Source organism: Anomaloglossus baeobatrachus, chromosome 2 (assembly GCF_048569485.1).
Source record: "Anomaloglossus baeobatrachus isolate aAnoBae1 chromosome 2, aAnoBae1.hap1, whole genome shotgun sequence".
Lineage (NCBI taxonomy): Eukaryota > Metazoa > Chordata > Amphibia > Anura > Aromobatidae > Anomaloglossus > Anomaloglossus baeobatrachus.
Genome location: NC_134354.1, coordinates 750,070,512 through 750,087,774, shown reverse-complemented (window position 1 = coordinate 750,087,774; position 17,263 = coordinate 750,070,512). Strand labels below are relative to the sequence as shown.

The window sequence follows — 17,263 nt, the reverse complement described above, 5'->3', positions numbered from 1 at the left end:
TCTCCAGGCACTGAGGCCGTGCTCCATCCACAGCTCCTGGGAATCTGCTGGACATGGAGCGGAGTATCCTCAGGGACATGGCCCTGCTACGTTAAGGTACTCTGTGTCCCTGCGGGGACCGCGCACGGACACACGGCAGCATTGCTGGGTGTGTTAGTGCGCCAGGGACGGCGGCGCTGCCCGCACTAGTGCCATCGCACACTACAGCTTGCTGGGTGTGTTAGTGTATTAGGGGACTACCGCGCTAACCGCCGTTGCCATTTTTATTTCGGGCGCGGCTGGGACTTGTGGTGCGCCGGGGACTTCCGCGCCGACCAAGGCTTATATGCCGGCCGCGCTTATCACTCGAGTCCCCGGCTTGCGCGGCCTAGTCTCACTTCGTTTCCGCCCACAGACCTGCCAGTCAGGGTAGGGGCGTAACGCTGCACAGCACGGCAGCGCTGAGAGCTGGAGTATGCTTTGCATACTCCACCCCTCTCACTGGATGCACGGTGAATCCGGCAGCGCTGAGAGCTGGAGTATGCTTTGCATACTCCACCCCTCTCACTGTGTACACTGTGAAGCCGGATTCCCGCACTTTCTCAGGCACGCCCACGGCTTCTTCCTCTGCACAGGACGCCGGCAGCCATTCTTGTCAGTGTTTTCTGTAGCGACAGAAGAGACAAGTTTAGGAATCCCTGGCAGGGATTCGGATAGTCACACAACCGCTGTGACCAGGCGTTAAGCAGCACCTGTGGGGCTGACTCCACTAGTGCCGAAGTGCACATATACATATATGTTTATTCACTATGCATTGCACTGTTTAGCTGCATTTTTGTATATACCCTCCTTGATTGTGCGGAGGACATAACAGCATATTGTCTGTGTAAAACAGAGGTGCAGAAGCACATGTTTTCTATGCAGCCGGTACAGCATGTATGGCTATATGGCCGGCAGTGTACATAGACCCCCATTGTATACTACGGAGTCTCTGCTAACCGTCCAGGACATGGGGACGGTGCCTGCAGTATTTACTGACAGATTTTCTGAGACTATGGCTATGAGACTAGAAGCCTTGCAGTCCAGACAAGTCTCTCAAATCCATGGCCACTGTTCACATTATCCATGGTCCCCCTCAGTGGGAACAACTTTGAGCTCCGAGGGGTCATGTGCTTCCCAGAGTGACGGCTCTGACACGGACGACAGTCCCAGATAGTCTGAGAGGCTCACTATGAGCGGCCATCGACTTCATCACACTAGTCAGGGTCCCAGCAAGCGGACTCTCTGTGTGATGTGGCGGAGATAGCTGCTCAAGATCTAATCCTGAGACCGCTCTCAATCTGGATACACCTGATGGTGACGCCATAGTCAATACTCTCATAGCGTCCATCAATAGAATGTTAGTTATTTCTCCCCCAGCTCCTCCAGTGGAAGAGTCAGCTTCATAGCAGGAGAAATTCCATTCACGTATCCCAAGCGTAAATTAAATACTTTCCTTGACCACCCTGACTTTACACAGGCAGTCCAGGAACACCGCACTTATCCAGTTAAGCGCTTCCCCAAACGGCTGAGGATACACGTTATCCCTACCCCCTGACGTGGGCAATGGCTGGACCCAGTGTCCCAAGGGGCATCCTCCAATCTCCAGCTTGCAGCTAGATCCATAGTTGCAGTGGAAGATGGGGCTGCACTTAAAGATGCCACTGACTGACAGAGGGATCTCTGGTCGAAATCCATCTATGAGGCTATCGGCGCGCTGTTAGCTCCAGCAGCCGTAGAGGCACCCCAAGCTACTTCAGCTTGTCTTACACAGATGGACACGGTCACACGTACATCTGTTCCGCAAGTGTCATCCTTAACCGCTCAAATGTCTGCATTTGCGTCTTAGGCGATTAATGCTGTCCTGGACTCTACGCCCCGTACGACAGTGGCGTCCGCTAACTCCGTGGTTTTACGCAGGGCCTGGGTGTTAACTGAATGGAAGGCAGATTCTGCTTCCAAAAAAGGGCTTAACCAGTTTGCCTTGTTCTGCTGACCGACTGTTTAGTGTGCGTGAGATGTAATCATTAAACAGTTCAAGAGTAAGGATTCTTCCTTACCTCAGCCCAGACAAAACAAACCCCAACATACCAAGGGACAGTCGGGGTTTTCGGTTTTTTCAAGGCTCGGGCAGGTCCCATTTCTCCTCGTCCAAAGAGGACTCAAAAGGATCAGAGGAGCTCAGTTTCTTGGCGGGCTCAGTCACGCCCAAAAAAGACAGCCTGAAAACCCACTCCCAAGAGGCTTCCTCATGACTTGCGGCCTCCTCTCTCCGCATCCTCGGTCGGTAGCAGGCTCTCCCGCCTTGGCGATATTTAGCTGTCACAGGTCAAAGACCGTTGGGTGAGAGACATTCTGTCTCATGGGTACAGGATAGAGTTCAGTTCTCGTCCTCCAACTCAATTCTTCAGAACTTCTCCACCTCCCGACTGAGCCGACGCTCTTCTGCAGGCGGTGGGCACTCTAAAGGCACAACGAGTGGTGACCCCCGTTCCTCTTCAGGAACAAGGTCACGGTTTTTACTCCGAATTATTTGCGATGCCAAGAAAGGACGAGTATTTCCGTCCCGTTCTGGATCTAACACGGCTCAACCAGCTCGTGAACACCAGGCGGTTCCGGATGTAATCCCCCGCTCCGTCATCGCCTCAATGTTTCAAGGAAATTTCCTAACATCGATAGACGTCAAGGATGCTTATCCCCACGTGCCGATTGATCCAGAGCTCCAGCGTTTCTACGCTTTGTTATAAGACGCGAACACCTTCAGTTCGTAACCTTGCCTTCTGGCTGGCGATAGCCCCACGGGTCTTCGCTAAGGTCATGCCAGCAGTAGTACCAGTCCTGCAATCTCAAGGTCACTCTGTGATCCCGTGTTTGGGAGATCTACTTGTCAAGGCACCCTCTTAAGGAACATGCCAACACAGCCGAACGTTGCGCTGGAGACTCTCCAGAGTTTCGGGTGGATCATCAACTTTTCAAAGTCAGATCCGACCCCGGGCCAATCACTAACATATCTAGGCATGGAGTTTCATACTCTCTCAGCGATAGTGAAGCTTCCGCTAGACAAACAGCGTTCACTACAGACAAGGCTGCAATCTCTCCTTAGGATCAGTCGCACACATTGAGACGCCTCATGCACTTCTCACGTAAGATGGTAGCAATGGCGGCAGTCCCTTTCGCGCAGTTTCATCTGCGTCCACTACAATGGGACATTCCCCGCCAATGAGACGGGAAGTCGACACCCATCGACAGAGACGTCTCCCCTTCTCAGGCGGCCAAAGAATCCCTACGGTGGTGGCTTCTTCCCACCTCATGGTCAGAAAAAAGGTCCTTCCTACCCCCATCCTGGGCGGTAGTTACGACAGGCACGAGTCTATCAGAATGGGGAGCAGTTTTTTCTCCGCCACAGGGCTCAAGGTACGTGGATTCAGCAAGAGTCCACCCTTCAGCTCAATGTTCTGGAAATCAGAGCAGTGTATCTTGTCCTACAAGCCTTCCAGCAGTGGCTGAAAAGCAAGCACATCCGAATTCAGTCGGATATCTCCACAGCGGTGGCATACATCAACCACCACGGAAGAACACGCAGCCGGCAAGCCTTCCAGGAAGTCCGGCGGATTCTAACGTGGGTAGAAGACACGGCATCCACCATATCCGCAGTTCACATCCCAGGCGTGGTAAACTAGGAAGCAGACTTCCTCAGTCGCCAGGGTATGGACGCAGGGGACTGGTTTCTTCACCCGGACGGGTTTCAGGAGATCTGTCGCCGCTGCGGGATGCCGGACGTCGACATAATGGCGTCACGGCACAACAACTTTGTTCCGGCTTCATAGCACAATCTCACGATCATCGAGCTCTGGCGGCGGACGCCTTAGTTCAACATTGGTCGCAGATTGGCCGAGGAGGTCGGGGTTCCCGGATCTGTGGTACCTCACGGTAGGCCAACCGTGGCCACTACCAGACCGACCAGACTTGCTGTTTCAAGGGCCCTTTTTTCCATCTGAACTCTGCGGCCCTGAACATGACGGTGTAGCCATTGAGTCCTGGATCCTAGCGTCTTCAGGATTATCTCAGGAGTGGTTGTCACCATGACGCAGGCCAAGAAGCCAACGTCCGCCAAGATCTACCACAGATCGTGGAAGATATTCTTATCTTGGTGCTCTGCTCAAGGAGTTTCTCCCTGGCCATTTGCATCGCCTATTTTTCCTTCCTTCCGACAATCTTGGTTGGAAAATAGTTGGTCGCTCAGCTCCCTTAAGGGACAAGTCTCAGCGCTATCTGTATTTTTTCAGAATCGCCTAGCCGACTTCCGCAGGTATGCACGTTCCTGCAGGGAGTTTGTCTTCTCATCACTCCGTACAAGCGGCCATTAGAGCTCTGGAGTCCGAACAAGGTTCTAATGACTCTCTTGAAGCCGCCTTTTGAGCTTTTGAAAGTTGTTTCCCTTTCCGTATTTCACAGAAAGTGGCCTTTCTAGTAGCGGTCACGTCTCTTCAGAGAGTGTCCGAGCTAGCAGCGCTGTCATGCAAATCTCCATTCCTGGTCTTCACCAGGACAAGGGGGTTCGGCGTCCGATTCCGGACTTTCTCCCTAAGGTGGTATCCCACTTTCATCTCAATCAAGATATCACCTTACCTTCTGTGTGTCCTCATCCAGTCCATCAATTTGAAAAGGATTTGCATCTGTTGGATCTGGTGAGAGCACTCAGGATCTACATTCCCGCACGGCGCTCCTGTGCCGCCCGGATGCACTCTTTGTCCTTGTCGCTGGTCAGCGTAAGGGGTCGCAAGCTTCCAGATCCACCCTGACTCGGTGGCTCAAGGAACCAATTCTTGAAACCTACCGTTCTGCTAGGCTCCTGGTTCCCTCAGGGCTTAATGCCCATTCTACCAGAGCCGTGGGTGAGTCCTGGGCATTACGGCACCAGGCTACGGCTCAGCAGGTGTGCCAGGCACCTACCTGGTCGAGTCTGCACACTTTTACCAAGCATTATCAGGTGCATACCTACGCTTCGGCAGACGCCAGCCTAGGTAGACAAGTCCTTCAGGCGGCGGTTGCCCACCTGTACGAAAGGGCTGTTTGACAGCCCTACCACGAGGTATTCTTTTACCCACCCAGGGACTGCTTTTGGACATCCCAATTGTCTGGGTCTCCCAATGGAGCGACAAAGAAGAAGGGAATTTTGTATACTTACCGTAAATTCCTTTTCTTCTAGCTCCAATTGGGAGACCCAGCGCCCGCCCTGTTTTCTTAGGGGTTTTTTTCGGTACACATGTTGTTCATGTGAATGGTTGCAGTTCTCCGATGTTTCTTCGGATTGAATTGGTCTTTAAACCAGTTATTGGCTTTCCTCCTTCTTGCTTTTGCACTAAACTGGTGAGCCAGTGATCCCACTGGGGGTGTATAGCCAGAAGGGGAGGGGCCTTACACTTTTGAGTGTAATACTTTGTGTGGCCTCCGGAGGCAGTAGCTATACACCCAATTGTCTGGGTCTCCCAATTGGAGCTAGAAGAAAAGGAATTTACGGTAAGTATACAAAATTCCCTTCTTTACCCTCTGTAGGTATACCAACAGGGGTTATCTTCACTGAAAAACTCCCTTTTAAATCCCTAGAAAAATTATAGATTGGAGGTGGTAATCTGGCATTGTTCTTATGGCTTTGTTTCTTTTCACAGAATTTTCACCAAGAAGTTGAACAGCTCGCACGTGCCGACAGCTTGTCTAGTTTGGACAGCCTCGAAGAAAATTCAGAGACGGTAAAAGAAGAAAACAGCTCAGTGTTTTCATCTGATCCGTTGCACCAAGCACTTGCAGAAATTTCTTGTTCCTCCCTGAATAGAGCAGATCATAGTACTGAAGATGATGGCCGTGGCCTAAACAATCACACAAGCCTTCCCGAGCCTCCCCAACCCAAAGAAATGATCGTAGAAAAGCGCCCTGTGATGGGAAATGAAGATGGTTTCCCCCAAAATGGATTTCAGCAAATAATGATGGACACATTAGCAAGAAATGGCAAATTCCACTCCGTAAGCACATACAACGTCTCTGTACCAAATCAGGATGTAAATCAGGGGTCTCGAGTCTCAACAGCTTGCAATATTAGACCAAGCAAAGCGTGGACCACTCCTGACCCATCTCCAAAAGACCCAATTCAGACTACCATGCCTCATGGTAAAGAAGCTGCCCAACACCCAGGACAATCATCAAGACCTCCAATTACACAGCTCTTGGCAACCCCAGTTGTCGTTCCATTTTCCAACAGTTCTTCTAGTATAAGCACAGACTTAAAACCAAGCAAAACCCGTTCAATGAGCTCAATTCCTGATCATGAGGTCCTTACAAATTTATACAATGCACAATTTCACACCGTGAAAATCGGCCACCATAAACCTGTAGAAGCCAATAATCCATTGCATCAAAAACAGTCTTCACCAACCCAAAGCTTCCAAACTGAATCGGCACCAATCCAGCATTCAAAGGGTCAACAAAATGGGTCACCGCTTTCTGTAGATGATCCCGAGCTGGCCTTGTCTACCATCTATAGACAGGCGAAAATGAATAGTGCCGGAAAAGAAGAGAAGAAGTTATTGAAGAGCATATTGAAGAAGGGCTCCACTTCTGAGAACGGGTTCACCAGAGCGATGGGGGTCAGCAAAATGGTACTTATCGGGGACAGGGGCTCCATGGGCATTCGAGATAGTGTGGAACTCATAAAAGAAAAAGAGCATAAGAGAACGAAAAATAAAAAACTGAGGTGGCTAGATGAAATCGAGAAAATTATGGATGGTCAAGATGTCCCTGGTATGAATGGGATTACACAGGCTATCAAAACGTCTCCAGACGAATCCTTAGCAGCAGCATATTGCAAAGAGAATGACCTAGCCTATACGACTACACAAATTGGCCCTGTCTTATCTACAGGTTACCATTTCACTAAGCAGGCATGGATGGTGTCTAAAGATGAGGAACCCAACTCTATAGGGCATATGCACACGGTCAGAAGCCCTCCAAAAACAAAGACTAAGGTGGTAAGGCGTCCAAAATCTGCTAGGACCCCATCATCAGTGGTGCACCGGAATAGAAAGGGCATTATCATCCGACCACAGTCGGCAACCGAGGCCAGCAAGATTGCAAAGGCTCAGGGAAAGGTGGTGACTCCACATCCTCCTCCGAGGCCCGGACCAGAAAATAACAGAGAGATCATGACCCAGGCCATGACTCAGCCGGTCAGCACGGGCATCTCTCCGGGCAATATCGCCACCAAGAAGGACAATATGGCGTACCAAACCTTGCCTCACTCTTCCGGTGTTGCCCAGAACACTCAGGGTTATGCTCCGAATTTGGACAGTGCCTCAAAGGCTGCGCTCACTCTGAATAGTGAGCGGGTATTGGCACTGCACGAAACCTTGCCTCTTCCCATCAAGCGACACCCAGTGTTCGGGGAAAATGGATTACGTTTAGACCAAACACCAACCGATGAGGAAATCGCGCTCCTGTGGCAAGGCGTCCGAAGTGCCTTAGCGCACAAAAATGCCTCTACAGGTGGGTGCAATATTGTATCAGTAACACCATCTCAGCTCTCCGGAATTGCTTGGTGAAATGGACCTAAAGGGAGTGTGAGGACTTAAGATATGGTGGGATATTCTGAAGTGCAATCCAGAGATTGTCTTCATTGGTGGATATCACAAACTAAATTACAAATGTATGTATAAGGGTGCGAGGAAATGTGGTACCCCGACCCTGAAACACAGGGAGGACATACAAACCATATGCAGACGCCCATCATTATTACTACGTTAGTGGTCGCTCCCTCAGGCCCAACATGAAGTATTCTAGATGGAAAAGATATATCAAAGTGTAGTAAAAAAAAAAAAAAGCTGAATAATTATCCTATCCTGGTCACTTGGACTTTATGTAAATGAGCTAACTCCTATACGACCCATGTAGGTTAACCGATGATCAGGATAAAGTATAGGAACGCTCGTCCTTGACTAATTGGTCTATAAACACCCGACAGACAAGCAGAACACCTCCTGCCGGGTTTGGTAGGAAACCGCTCACCAGTTATAGTTTAATCCATGAAAAAAATACATAGGGAGCAAAAAAAACGATGGCAAAAACATCAGCGAAGTAACCCGTTCATAACGGCCTGAAGTGGCTTCTACTAGGAAAACCTCACATACTTTAAAGGGCACCTGTCACCAGATTTGGCGACTATAAACTGCGGCCACCACCAGTGGGCTCTTATATACAATATTCTAGAATACTGTATATAAGAGCCCAGGCCGCTGTGTAGAACGTAAAAAACACTTTATAATACTCACCTAAGGGGGCGGTGTGGGATTGGATGGGTGTCTCCGTTCTCCAGTACCGGCGCCTCCTCTTTCGGCCATCTTTGTCCTCCTTCTTCTGAAGCCTGGGCAGATGACGCATCCTACGTTATCCACACTAGGCGGCATTGAGGTCTTGCGCAGGCGCATTTTGATCTGCCCTGAGCAAGGCAGATCAAAGTATTGTAGTGCGCCTGCGCAGGACCTAAATGCCAGCTAGTGTGGATGACGTAGGACGCATCATGCACCCAGGCTTCAGAAGAAGGAGGACAAAGATGGCCGAAAGAGGAGGCGCCGGTACTGGAGAACGGAGACACCCATCTGACCAGTCTGCACTGCCCCTTAATTGAGTATTATAAAGTGATTTTTATGTCTACACAGCGGCCTGGGCTCTTATATACAGCATGTTAGACTGCTGTATATAAGAGCCCACTGGTGGTGGCTGCAGCTTATAGGCCACAAATCTGGTGACCGGTTCCCTTTAAGGGTATGTTCACAAACATTTTTATGTTGATTTTTCTGGCTGAAAAAGCCACATCCAAAAAGCATCATCAAAACCCCAAGTTGTTGGTATTTTTTTGTTTTTTGTTTTGTTTTTTTTTTACACTTTTTTTTGTGCATAGGGTGTCTTTTTTGCATATTTTGATTTAATAGTCAAATTGGAGATTGTTTTTGCTTGAAAAAAAAAAAATTGTTGAGGGTATAGTCACAAAGTTCTTTTTACAAGTATTTTTTTGGCTGAAAAATCCACTCAAAGTGGTAAAAAAACGTGTATTTGAAGAAGTTTTTCATGTGGATTTTGGAGCAAGAAGATCCATGTGAGCATAAGATATTGATGTGTTGCTTGTTTTTCCACGTGAAGAAAAGGCATGGGATAAAAAAGCATCACCACAAGCAGAATTAACTGCTCAGATCAATAGGAAATCTCAGGACGTGTTCACACTGAGTTATTTGTTGTGGATTTTGGAGCAAATTCTGCTCCGAAATCCGCAGTTTTGAATACTCTTTCAATCGGAAAAACATGTATACAGTGCGCTAGGTGCTATTATTTCAACGGGGAAAATTAATTTAACATGAAAATTCTTGAGACGCCTCATCATGAAAAAAAACTCTCCAAAATTGACTTCTGAAGAATAAAGGTCCCCGTACATAAAGAAAAAAAAACATACCAGGATATGCTCCAAAAACTTTAAGTGTTTGTTTATTGCAATAAATTCCCCAAGTCTGTGCTCACAATGAGTTTTTGGTGAGTTTTTGACGCTGTGTATTGTCGCTGCAGCGTCTTACAGAATGGATGGGATTTATAGAAATTTCCTGCACATTCTGCTTCTTTATTCCCCAGTGTAATCTGACTTGCGGTGCGGGTTACAAATCCGCAACATGTCAATTTCTCCTGCGGATATGCCGGATTTTTCTGTGCAGATTTTCACCATAGACTTGCATTAAATGCAGAAAAAACACAGGTTAAACCCGCACACACGTGATCAGCGTGTTTACACAGCGGAAACGCATCAAAAACACCTGTAATCCGCACATAAGTATATCAGTAACGTTTTGGCGAAGTCAAGTACCAGGCAGTATCAAAAACAAAGCAGCTTTAATGGAAATATGCCACACCAAAAAGAGACACAAACGCAGCATCAAAAACGAGATAAAACGCAAATAACCTAATTTACATAATATGTGCAGAAATGCTGCAATATCAAAAGCTCAGCAGAAGCTCCTTGCAAGAATGCGGCCTCGGGGGGAGCATGGCCTAAGGGGGAGCGTGGCTTCAAGGGGAGCGCGGCCTCAGGGGGAGCGTGGCTTCAAGGGGAGCGCGGCCTCAGGGGGAGCGCAGCCTCAGGGGGAGCGCGGCTTCAAGGGGAGTGCGGCCTCAGGGGGAGCGCGGCTTCAAGGGGAGTGCGGCCTCAGGGGGAGCACGGCTTCAAGGGGAGCGCGGCCTCAGGGGGAGCGCGGCCTCAGGGGGAGCGCGGCCTCAGGGGGAGCGCGGCTTCAAGAGGAGTGCGGCCTCAGGGGGAGCATGGCTTCAAGGGGAGCGCAGCCTCAGGGGGAGCGCGGCTTCAAGGGGAGCGCGGCTTCAAGGGGAGCGCGACCTCAGGGGGAGCGCGGCCTCAGGGGGAGCGCGGCCTCAGGGGGAGCGCGGCCTCAGGGGGAGCGCGGCCTCGGGGGAGCGCGGCCTCGGGGGGAGCGCGGCCTCGGGGGGAGCGCGGCCTCGGGGGGAGCGCGGCCTCGGGGGGAGCGCGGCCTCAGGGGGAGCGCGGCCTCAGGGGGAGCGCGGCTTCAAGGGGAGCGTGGCCTCGGGAGGAGCGCGGCTTCAAGGGGAGCACAGCCTCGGGGGGGAGCAAGGCCTCAAGGGGAGTGCACATGGAGGTTTTTGGAGCTGCTCCGCTCCTAAGGCCTCATTCAGATGTCGGTTTTTCACCTACTGGTTCTGTATGTGAATTTCGTGGATACATCACATACTCATAGTCTATGGGGCTATTCGCATGTCAAAGGTTTTTTTTTGTGAAACATTACGGATGAATAGTACTAGTACAAGTCTATGTATCTCTGACAATCGGACACGGCACATGGATAGCCTCAGGTACAGCCCGTGCTCTGTCTGTGATTAACATGGCAGGGGATTGGAGAAGCTTTGTCATTTACTATACGTATGGCAAGGTGATCTCTGTATATCGGGAACCTAACTTAAAACTGCCCTATAACCAGGCTGTGATCACTCCCCTTTATAGCAGGAGTCTAGCTGCCCAGACATGGAGGTTTTTTACCCAGACAGTGGCATGTCAGGAACTCCCGATATACAGAGATTACCTTGTCGTTTGTTACTGGGCTCACATGCATTGGCCAATACATAAGCTAAACATCTCTTTTTTCATATATTCCTATAGCAGTAATGCAATGTCAGAGTTCACTTTTTCATTGTTAGCATTTTAGGGTGCAGCTGTATATGTTTCGTAGCATGAAAAAAATGTCATTAAATAGAGCATCTCATGCAGAATCCATAAGAAAATACTTTTTAGATTTAGTGATATGCAGAGAATACAGTGCAGTACATACAGAACGTACCTGCGCCATGACGCAGTCCTAGAAATGTGGATGAGCTCTTCAGCTCTGCTACATCTGCTCAGATTTCACATGATATACTGAATCCGTGCCCATCCCCCGTACAGTTTTGTGTTTTCGTCATTGAAGCTGATTAGACTAATCGTCAGCTCTTGTTACCTGATCCTAACAGAGCCGCTTGTATTTTAGGTGATCTCCGCGCCGGCGATATGCCCGCTCATTTACAGCATGCCCGACCAAACCTGTCCCACATCGTGATTGATGGCGCAGCCCTGAATAACTGGAAGTCGCTGTCGAGAATGAATGGCTTTTTCTCTCCGCTTAATAATGGTAAGATTTCCACTCCGCGGTACCAGAGATCCCATCGAGCCCACCTTCTCATGATGGGGCAGTCATTTTGTCAGGATGTGTCCACACCTTGCAAAAGTGGTGGAAAACCAAATGCCTTTTGCCTCAGTTTTTGCCCAAATCATCAAAAACTATCAGATTTGAATGCCTTTGTGCAATATGTGATGTCGGTCGTCCCCTCTCTTTTCTGCAGCAGCAGACGTGTGAGCAAATGTTAGGGTCAGATATTTCCTTTCGCTGAAAATCTGCAGCAAAATCCGCTCCAAATGCGGTGAATTCCGCTGCGGAAATGAAGCGGATTTTACCCATGAAGCTTCCGCTACTGTTGGATCAATGTGCACAATGGATTTTGGAAATCCCGCTCATATCCACCCTGTGTCAACACGGCCTGACCCCTCTCCAAAAACAGCATCTTGTCATCACTGTTCTTGTCGACTTTTGCACGGTGCTGCTGCTCTCTAATGAATATTCAATTTCCCATTATAAAGCGCCAACATTTTCTATGGCATTGTATAGGGTCCTGCCTTCGGACCCCGCGACACGTGAGCCACATGTGGCCACGGATCTCTGTTGTGTGGCTCATGGGTTGTCTGTTACACTCTCAACGGTATATACACCGGGGCACCCGGAGATATTCATAATTCTTCAGGGGATACTCAAAGGACATTGTTACATTTTAGGGGGGCCCTAGGGCATTATTAATTGTTAAAGGGAACCTGTCACCACTTTTTGGGCTTATAAGCTGCGGCCACCACCACCGGGCTCTTATATACAGTATTCTAGCATGCTATATATTAGAGCTCAGGCCGCTGTGTAGAACGTAAAAAACACTTTATTATACTTACCTAACGGTTGCTCGGTTGGCCAGATGGGCGTCTCCGTTCTCCGGTCCCGGCGCCTCCTCTTTTGGCCATCTTTGTCTTCCTTCTGACTCCTGTGTGCGTGACGTGTCCTACGTCATACACACTCGCCGGTCCTGCGCAGGCGCACTACAATACTTTGATCTGCCCTGCTCAAGACCTGAATGCCGGCGAGTGTGGATGACGTCGGACCCGTCCTGCACCACGGCTAGAGAAGGAGGACGAAGATGGCCGAAAGAGGCGGTGCCGGCACCGGAGAACGGAGACGCCCATCTGGCCAACCGAGCGATCATTAGATAAGTATTATAAAGTGTTTTTTATGTTCTCACAGCGGCCTGGGCTCTTATATCCAGCATGTTAGAATCCTGTATATAAGAGCCCGGTGGTGCTGGCCGCAGCTTATACGACAAAAAAAGTGGTGACAGGTTCCCTTTAAGGAGCAACTCAGGAGGCAGAATTACTGTATAAGGGGAACTCAAGATAACATTACATGTTAAGGGGGCACTAAACCAGCATTATTACTTTATAAGGGGTATTTAGGCCATTACTACTTTGGGGGCATGCATTGAATTCCTGCCGTATGACGGGTGGCATTATTAAAAGAGGCATTTTAGTTTCCTGAATGTAGTAAAAAAAAGGCTGACTGCACTCCCAAAATGCAGTGTGAACAGGTGCAAAACTGAACATGACATATAATAACAAAAGGACCGTTGCACTGTGAAATGCTAAAGCATGCAAATAATAATAATTTATAATAATTTTGTTCATTTATATAGCGCTATTAATTCCACAGCGCTATACATACATTGGCAATGACTGTAAGAATATAGATATGCATTATTGCTTAATGAAATCTAGGAAAAATTGAGATATTTAGTAACCCAGAGAGAGGCCCCAGTTCAGTGTATGTTACCAGCAACGAGGTATGCCTTGGCGTGGCTACTGGGCAGATATAGAAATGGCCATTTTTGTATGCTAAATATCTCAATTTTCCTAGATTTCCTTAAACAGTAATGTATATATGTATTCTTACATTCATTGTTTGCATGCTTTAGCATTACAGAGTGCAATTGTCTCTTTTTTTTTTTTTGTTTTGTTTGTTAGTTTCCCTAGTGGAGACTAATTTCCCGAGTGGTCTTTTACATGTCCACACAGGGGGCTTCTATCATTCCTCCGCATAGAATTTGTCTCTAGGCTATGTCTCAGAGATTAATCAGGCTCTCAAGGTACGTGAGGTTGAAGACCCCTGAACGGAGGCTAAGTGCAAGACCCCTCTGTATGGGACATGGAGTCCCTGCAGATCCATACAACGGATCAGGACGCTCTCCATGCAGCGCCATACAGTTAGGTCCAGAAATATTTGGACAGTGACACAATTTTCGCGAGTTGGGCTCTGCATGCCACCACATTGGATTTGAAATGAAACCTCTACAACAGAATTCAAGTGCAGATTGTAACGTTTAATTTGAAGGTTTGAACAAAAATATCTGATAGAAATTGTAGGAATTGTACACATTTCTTTACAAACACTCCACATTTTAGGAGGTCAAAAGTAATTGGACAAATAAACCAAACCCAAAAAAAAATTTTTATTTTCAATATTTTGTTGCGAATCCTTTGGAGGCAATCACTGACTTAAGTCTGGAACCCATGGACATCACCAAACGCTGGGTTTCCTCCTTCTTAATGCTTTGCCAGGCCTTTACAGCCGCAGCCTTCAGGTCTTGCTTGTTTGTGGGTCTTTCCGTCTTAAGTCTGGATTTGAGCAAGTGAAATGCATGCTCAATTGGGTTAAGATCTGGTGATTGACTTGGCCATTGCAGAATGTTCCACTTTTTTGCACTCATGAACTCCTGGGTAGCTTTGGCTGTATGCTTGGGGTCATTGTCCATCTGTACTATGAACCGCCGTCCGATCAACTTTGCGGCATTTGGCTGAATCTGGGCTGAAAGTATATCCCGGTACACTTCAGAATTCATCCGGCTACTCTTGTCTGCTGTTATGTCATCAATAAACACAAGTGACCCAGTGCCATTGAAAGCCATGCATGCCCATGCCATCACGTTGCCTCCACCATGTTTTACAGAGGATGTGGTGTGCCTTGGATCATGTGCCGTTCCCTTTCTTCTCCAAACTTTTTTCTTCCCATCATTCTGGTACAGGTTGATCTTTGTCTCATCTGTCCATAGAATACTTTTCCAGAACTGAGCTGGCTTCATGAGGTGTTTTTCAGCAAATTTAACTCTGGCCTGTCTATTTTTGGAATTGATGAATGGTTTGCATCTAGATGTGAACCCTTTGTATTTACTTTCATGGAGTCTTCTCTTTACTGTTGACTTAGAGACAGATACACCTACTTCACTGAGAGTGTTCTGGACTTCAGTTGATGTTGTGAACGGGTTCTTCTTCACCAAAGAAAGTATGCGGCGATCATCCACCACTGTTGTCATCTGTGGACGCCCAGACCTTTTTGAGTTCCCAAGCTCACCAGTCAATTCCTTTTTTCTCAAAATGTACCCAACTGTTGATTTTGCTACTCCAAGCATGTCTGCTATCTCTCTGATGGATTTTTTCTTTTTTTTCAGCCTCAGGATGTTCTGCTTCACCTCAATTGAGAGTTCCTTAGACCGCATGTTGTCTGGTCACAGCAACAGCTTCCAAATGCAAAACCACACACCTGTAATCAACCCCAGACCTTTTAACTACTTCATTGATTACAGGTTAACGAGGGAGACGCCTTCAGAGTTAATTGCAGCCCTTAGAGTCCCTTGTCCAATTACTTTTGGTCCCTTGAAAAAGAGGAGGCTATGCATTACAGAGCTATGATTCCTAAACCCTTTCTCTGATTTGGATGTGAAAACTCTCACACTGCAGCTGGGAGTGTGCACTTTCAGCCCATATTATATATATAATTGTATTTCTGAACATGTTTTTGTAAACAGCTAAAATAACAAAACTTGTGTCACTGTCCAAATATTTCTGGCCCTGACTGTATACTCCCTTACATGATCTTTGTGATGTTGCATGAGATCACAGAAGGGTACAGTATGGGCACAGGGGCCATATTATGGATGTGTGCCATACCAATGCATAAAGTGGTAGAGTCCAATAATATCCAGTAATCCAGATCATCTGATTATCCGGCATCTGTCAGGTGTCACCGATTACAGAGATAATCCGGTTCCTATATTCATGTATGTCTAGGTTATACAGTGTGTCCACCCATATCCTGTCCACCGCCATTAATTTGAGAACGGCAGAAGCTATAGGCATAGAAGTGGCGTCTAGGTATTGTAAAGTAGCTATGCGCTACGCAATGAAACCACCTATAGCGCCACCTGGTGGAAAACAACGGAGTTAGCATTTTTATCTCAACAACAGAACGAGATACAGAAAAAAAGTGAATTAGAAAGTTGTAGGGCATCATCAATTCAATACGAATCGACACCTTGCATACAGAAATGCTATGATTAGAATGTGTAAAACTCACAAGGCTGCGGACGTTAAGCAATACCTCATGGAGACCTTCCTACAAGTCATTGGGTATGGTGGCTGTGTGGAGTGGCCTCCACGCTCACCTGACCTGACCCCATTGGACTTCTTTCTGTGAGGTCACATCAAACAGCAGGTGTATGCGACCCCTCCACCAGGAAGGTCTCCATGAGGTATTGCTTAACGTCCGCAGCCTTGTAAGTTTTACACGTCCTAATCATAGCATTTCTGTATGCAAGGTGTCGATTCGTATTGAATTGATGATGCCCTACAACTTTGTAATTCACTTTTTTTCTCTATCTCGTTCCGTTTTTGAGATAAAAATGCTAACTCCGTTGTTTTCCACCAGGTGGCGCTATAGGTGGTTTCATTGCATAGCGCATGGCTACTTTACTATACCTAGACACCACTTCTATGCCTATAGCTGACACCGTTCTCAAATTAATGGCGGTGGACATACTGTATACACTTTAGCGCAGTCTGCATTTCCATTCTGTGGTTTTGGTCTTTTGGAAGGTTACGTCACGCTGACGAGGCGGAAGCAGATTCTGGACAGCAGCGAGAACAAGCGCAGAGCGTTACTGGAGCAGAGGAAAGGCAGACCCGTGTCAGCCGGCTGGAGGCCATCACATGCCCAGGTATGACCTGTGCACCTCATATGTCCTCCCTGCCGTGGTCGGTCGTGTGCGAGGGTCTCTACCGGCAGCGTCACTACCTGAATGTGCAGAGATTGTATTTCGGGTAAAATATGTAGATCCATGGCGGTCTAATCACTGAGATCTTTACTAATCCTCCCTCTTGAGTGGAGCATTGGTTGTACATGTGTATTGCTCTGTCGGACGGGCTGAGATCGCAGCTCTCTCTTCGATACCATAGACTTTATATGGTGTCGTCGCACGCATGCTCCACTCAAACGGGGGGGGAGATCTGGTGCGTTAAGCACTGTGGATGATGACCAAATCATAACCAGAATACCCTTTCACCTAGGGGGTGGGGCACCCATGATCCTCAGGGGCGGGTCTTTAGGCTGCTCTGCATTATTATCCAATGAGCCACGTCCCTTTGGTGAAGACCATAAACATTAGCACCAAATAAAAAGGGCTTTATCTCTGGACCTCTACGGCGGATCTAGAAAAAAAGAAAAACTGAATACTC

General features: G+C 48.0%; 1 protein-coding gene across 1 annotated transcript in view; it reads left to right on the top strand.

Annotated features, from left to right (window-relative positions):
• CEP126 (centrosomal protein 126) overlaps nt 1-17,263 on the top strand; it is a 106,623-nt gene that overhangs the window by 67,781 nt on the left and 21,579 nt on the right. Inside the window, exons 6-8 of the mRNA XM_075337470.1 lie at nt 5,688-7,554; nt 11,598-11,738; nt 16,625-16,746. Of these exons, the coding sequence (XP_075193585.1) occupies nt 5,688-7,554; nt 11,598-11,738; nt 16,625-16,746 (2,130 nt within the window). The remainder of the gene's footprint in view (nt 1-5,687; nt 7,555-11,597; nt 11,739-16,624; nt 16,747-17,263) is intronic.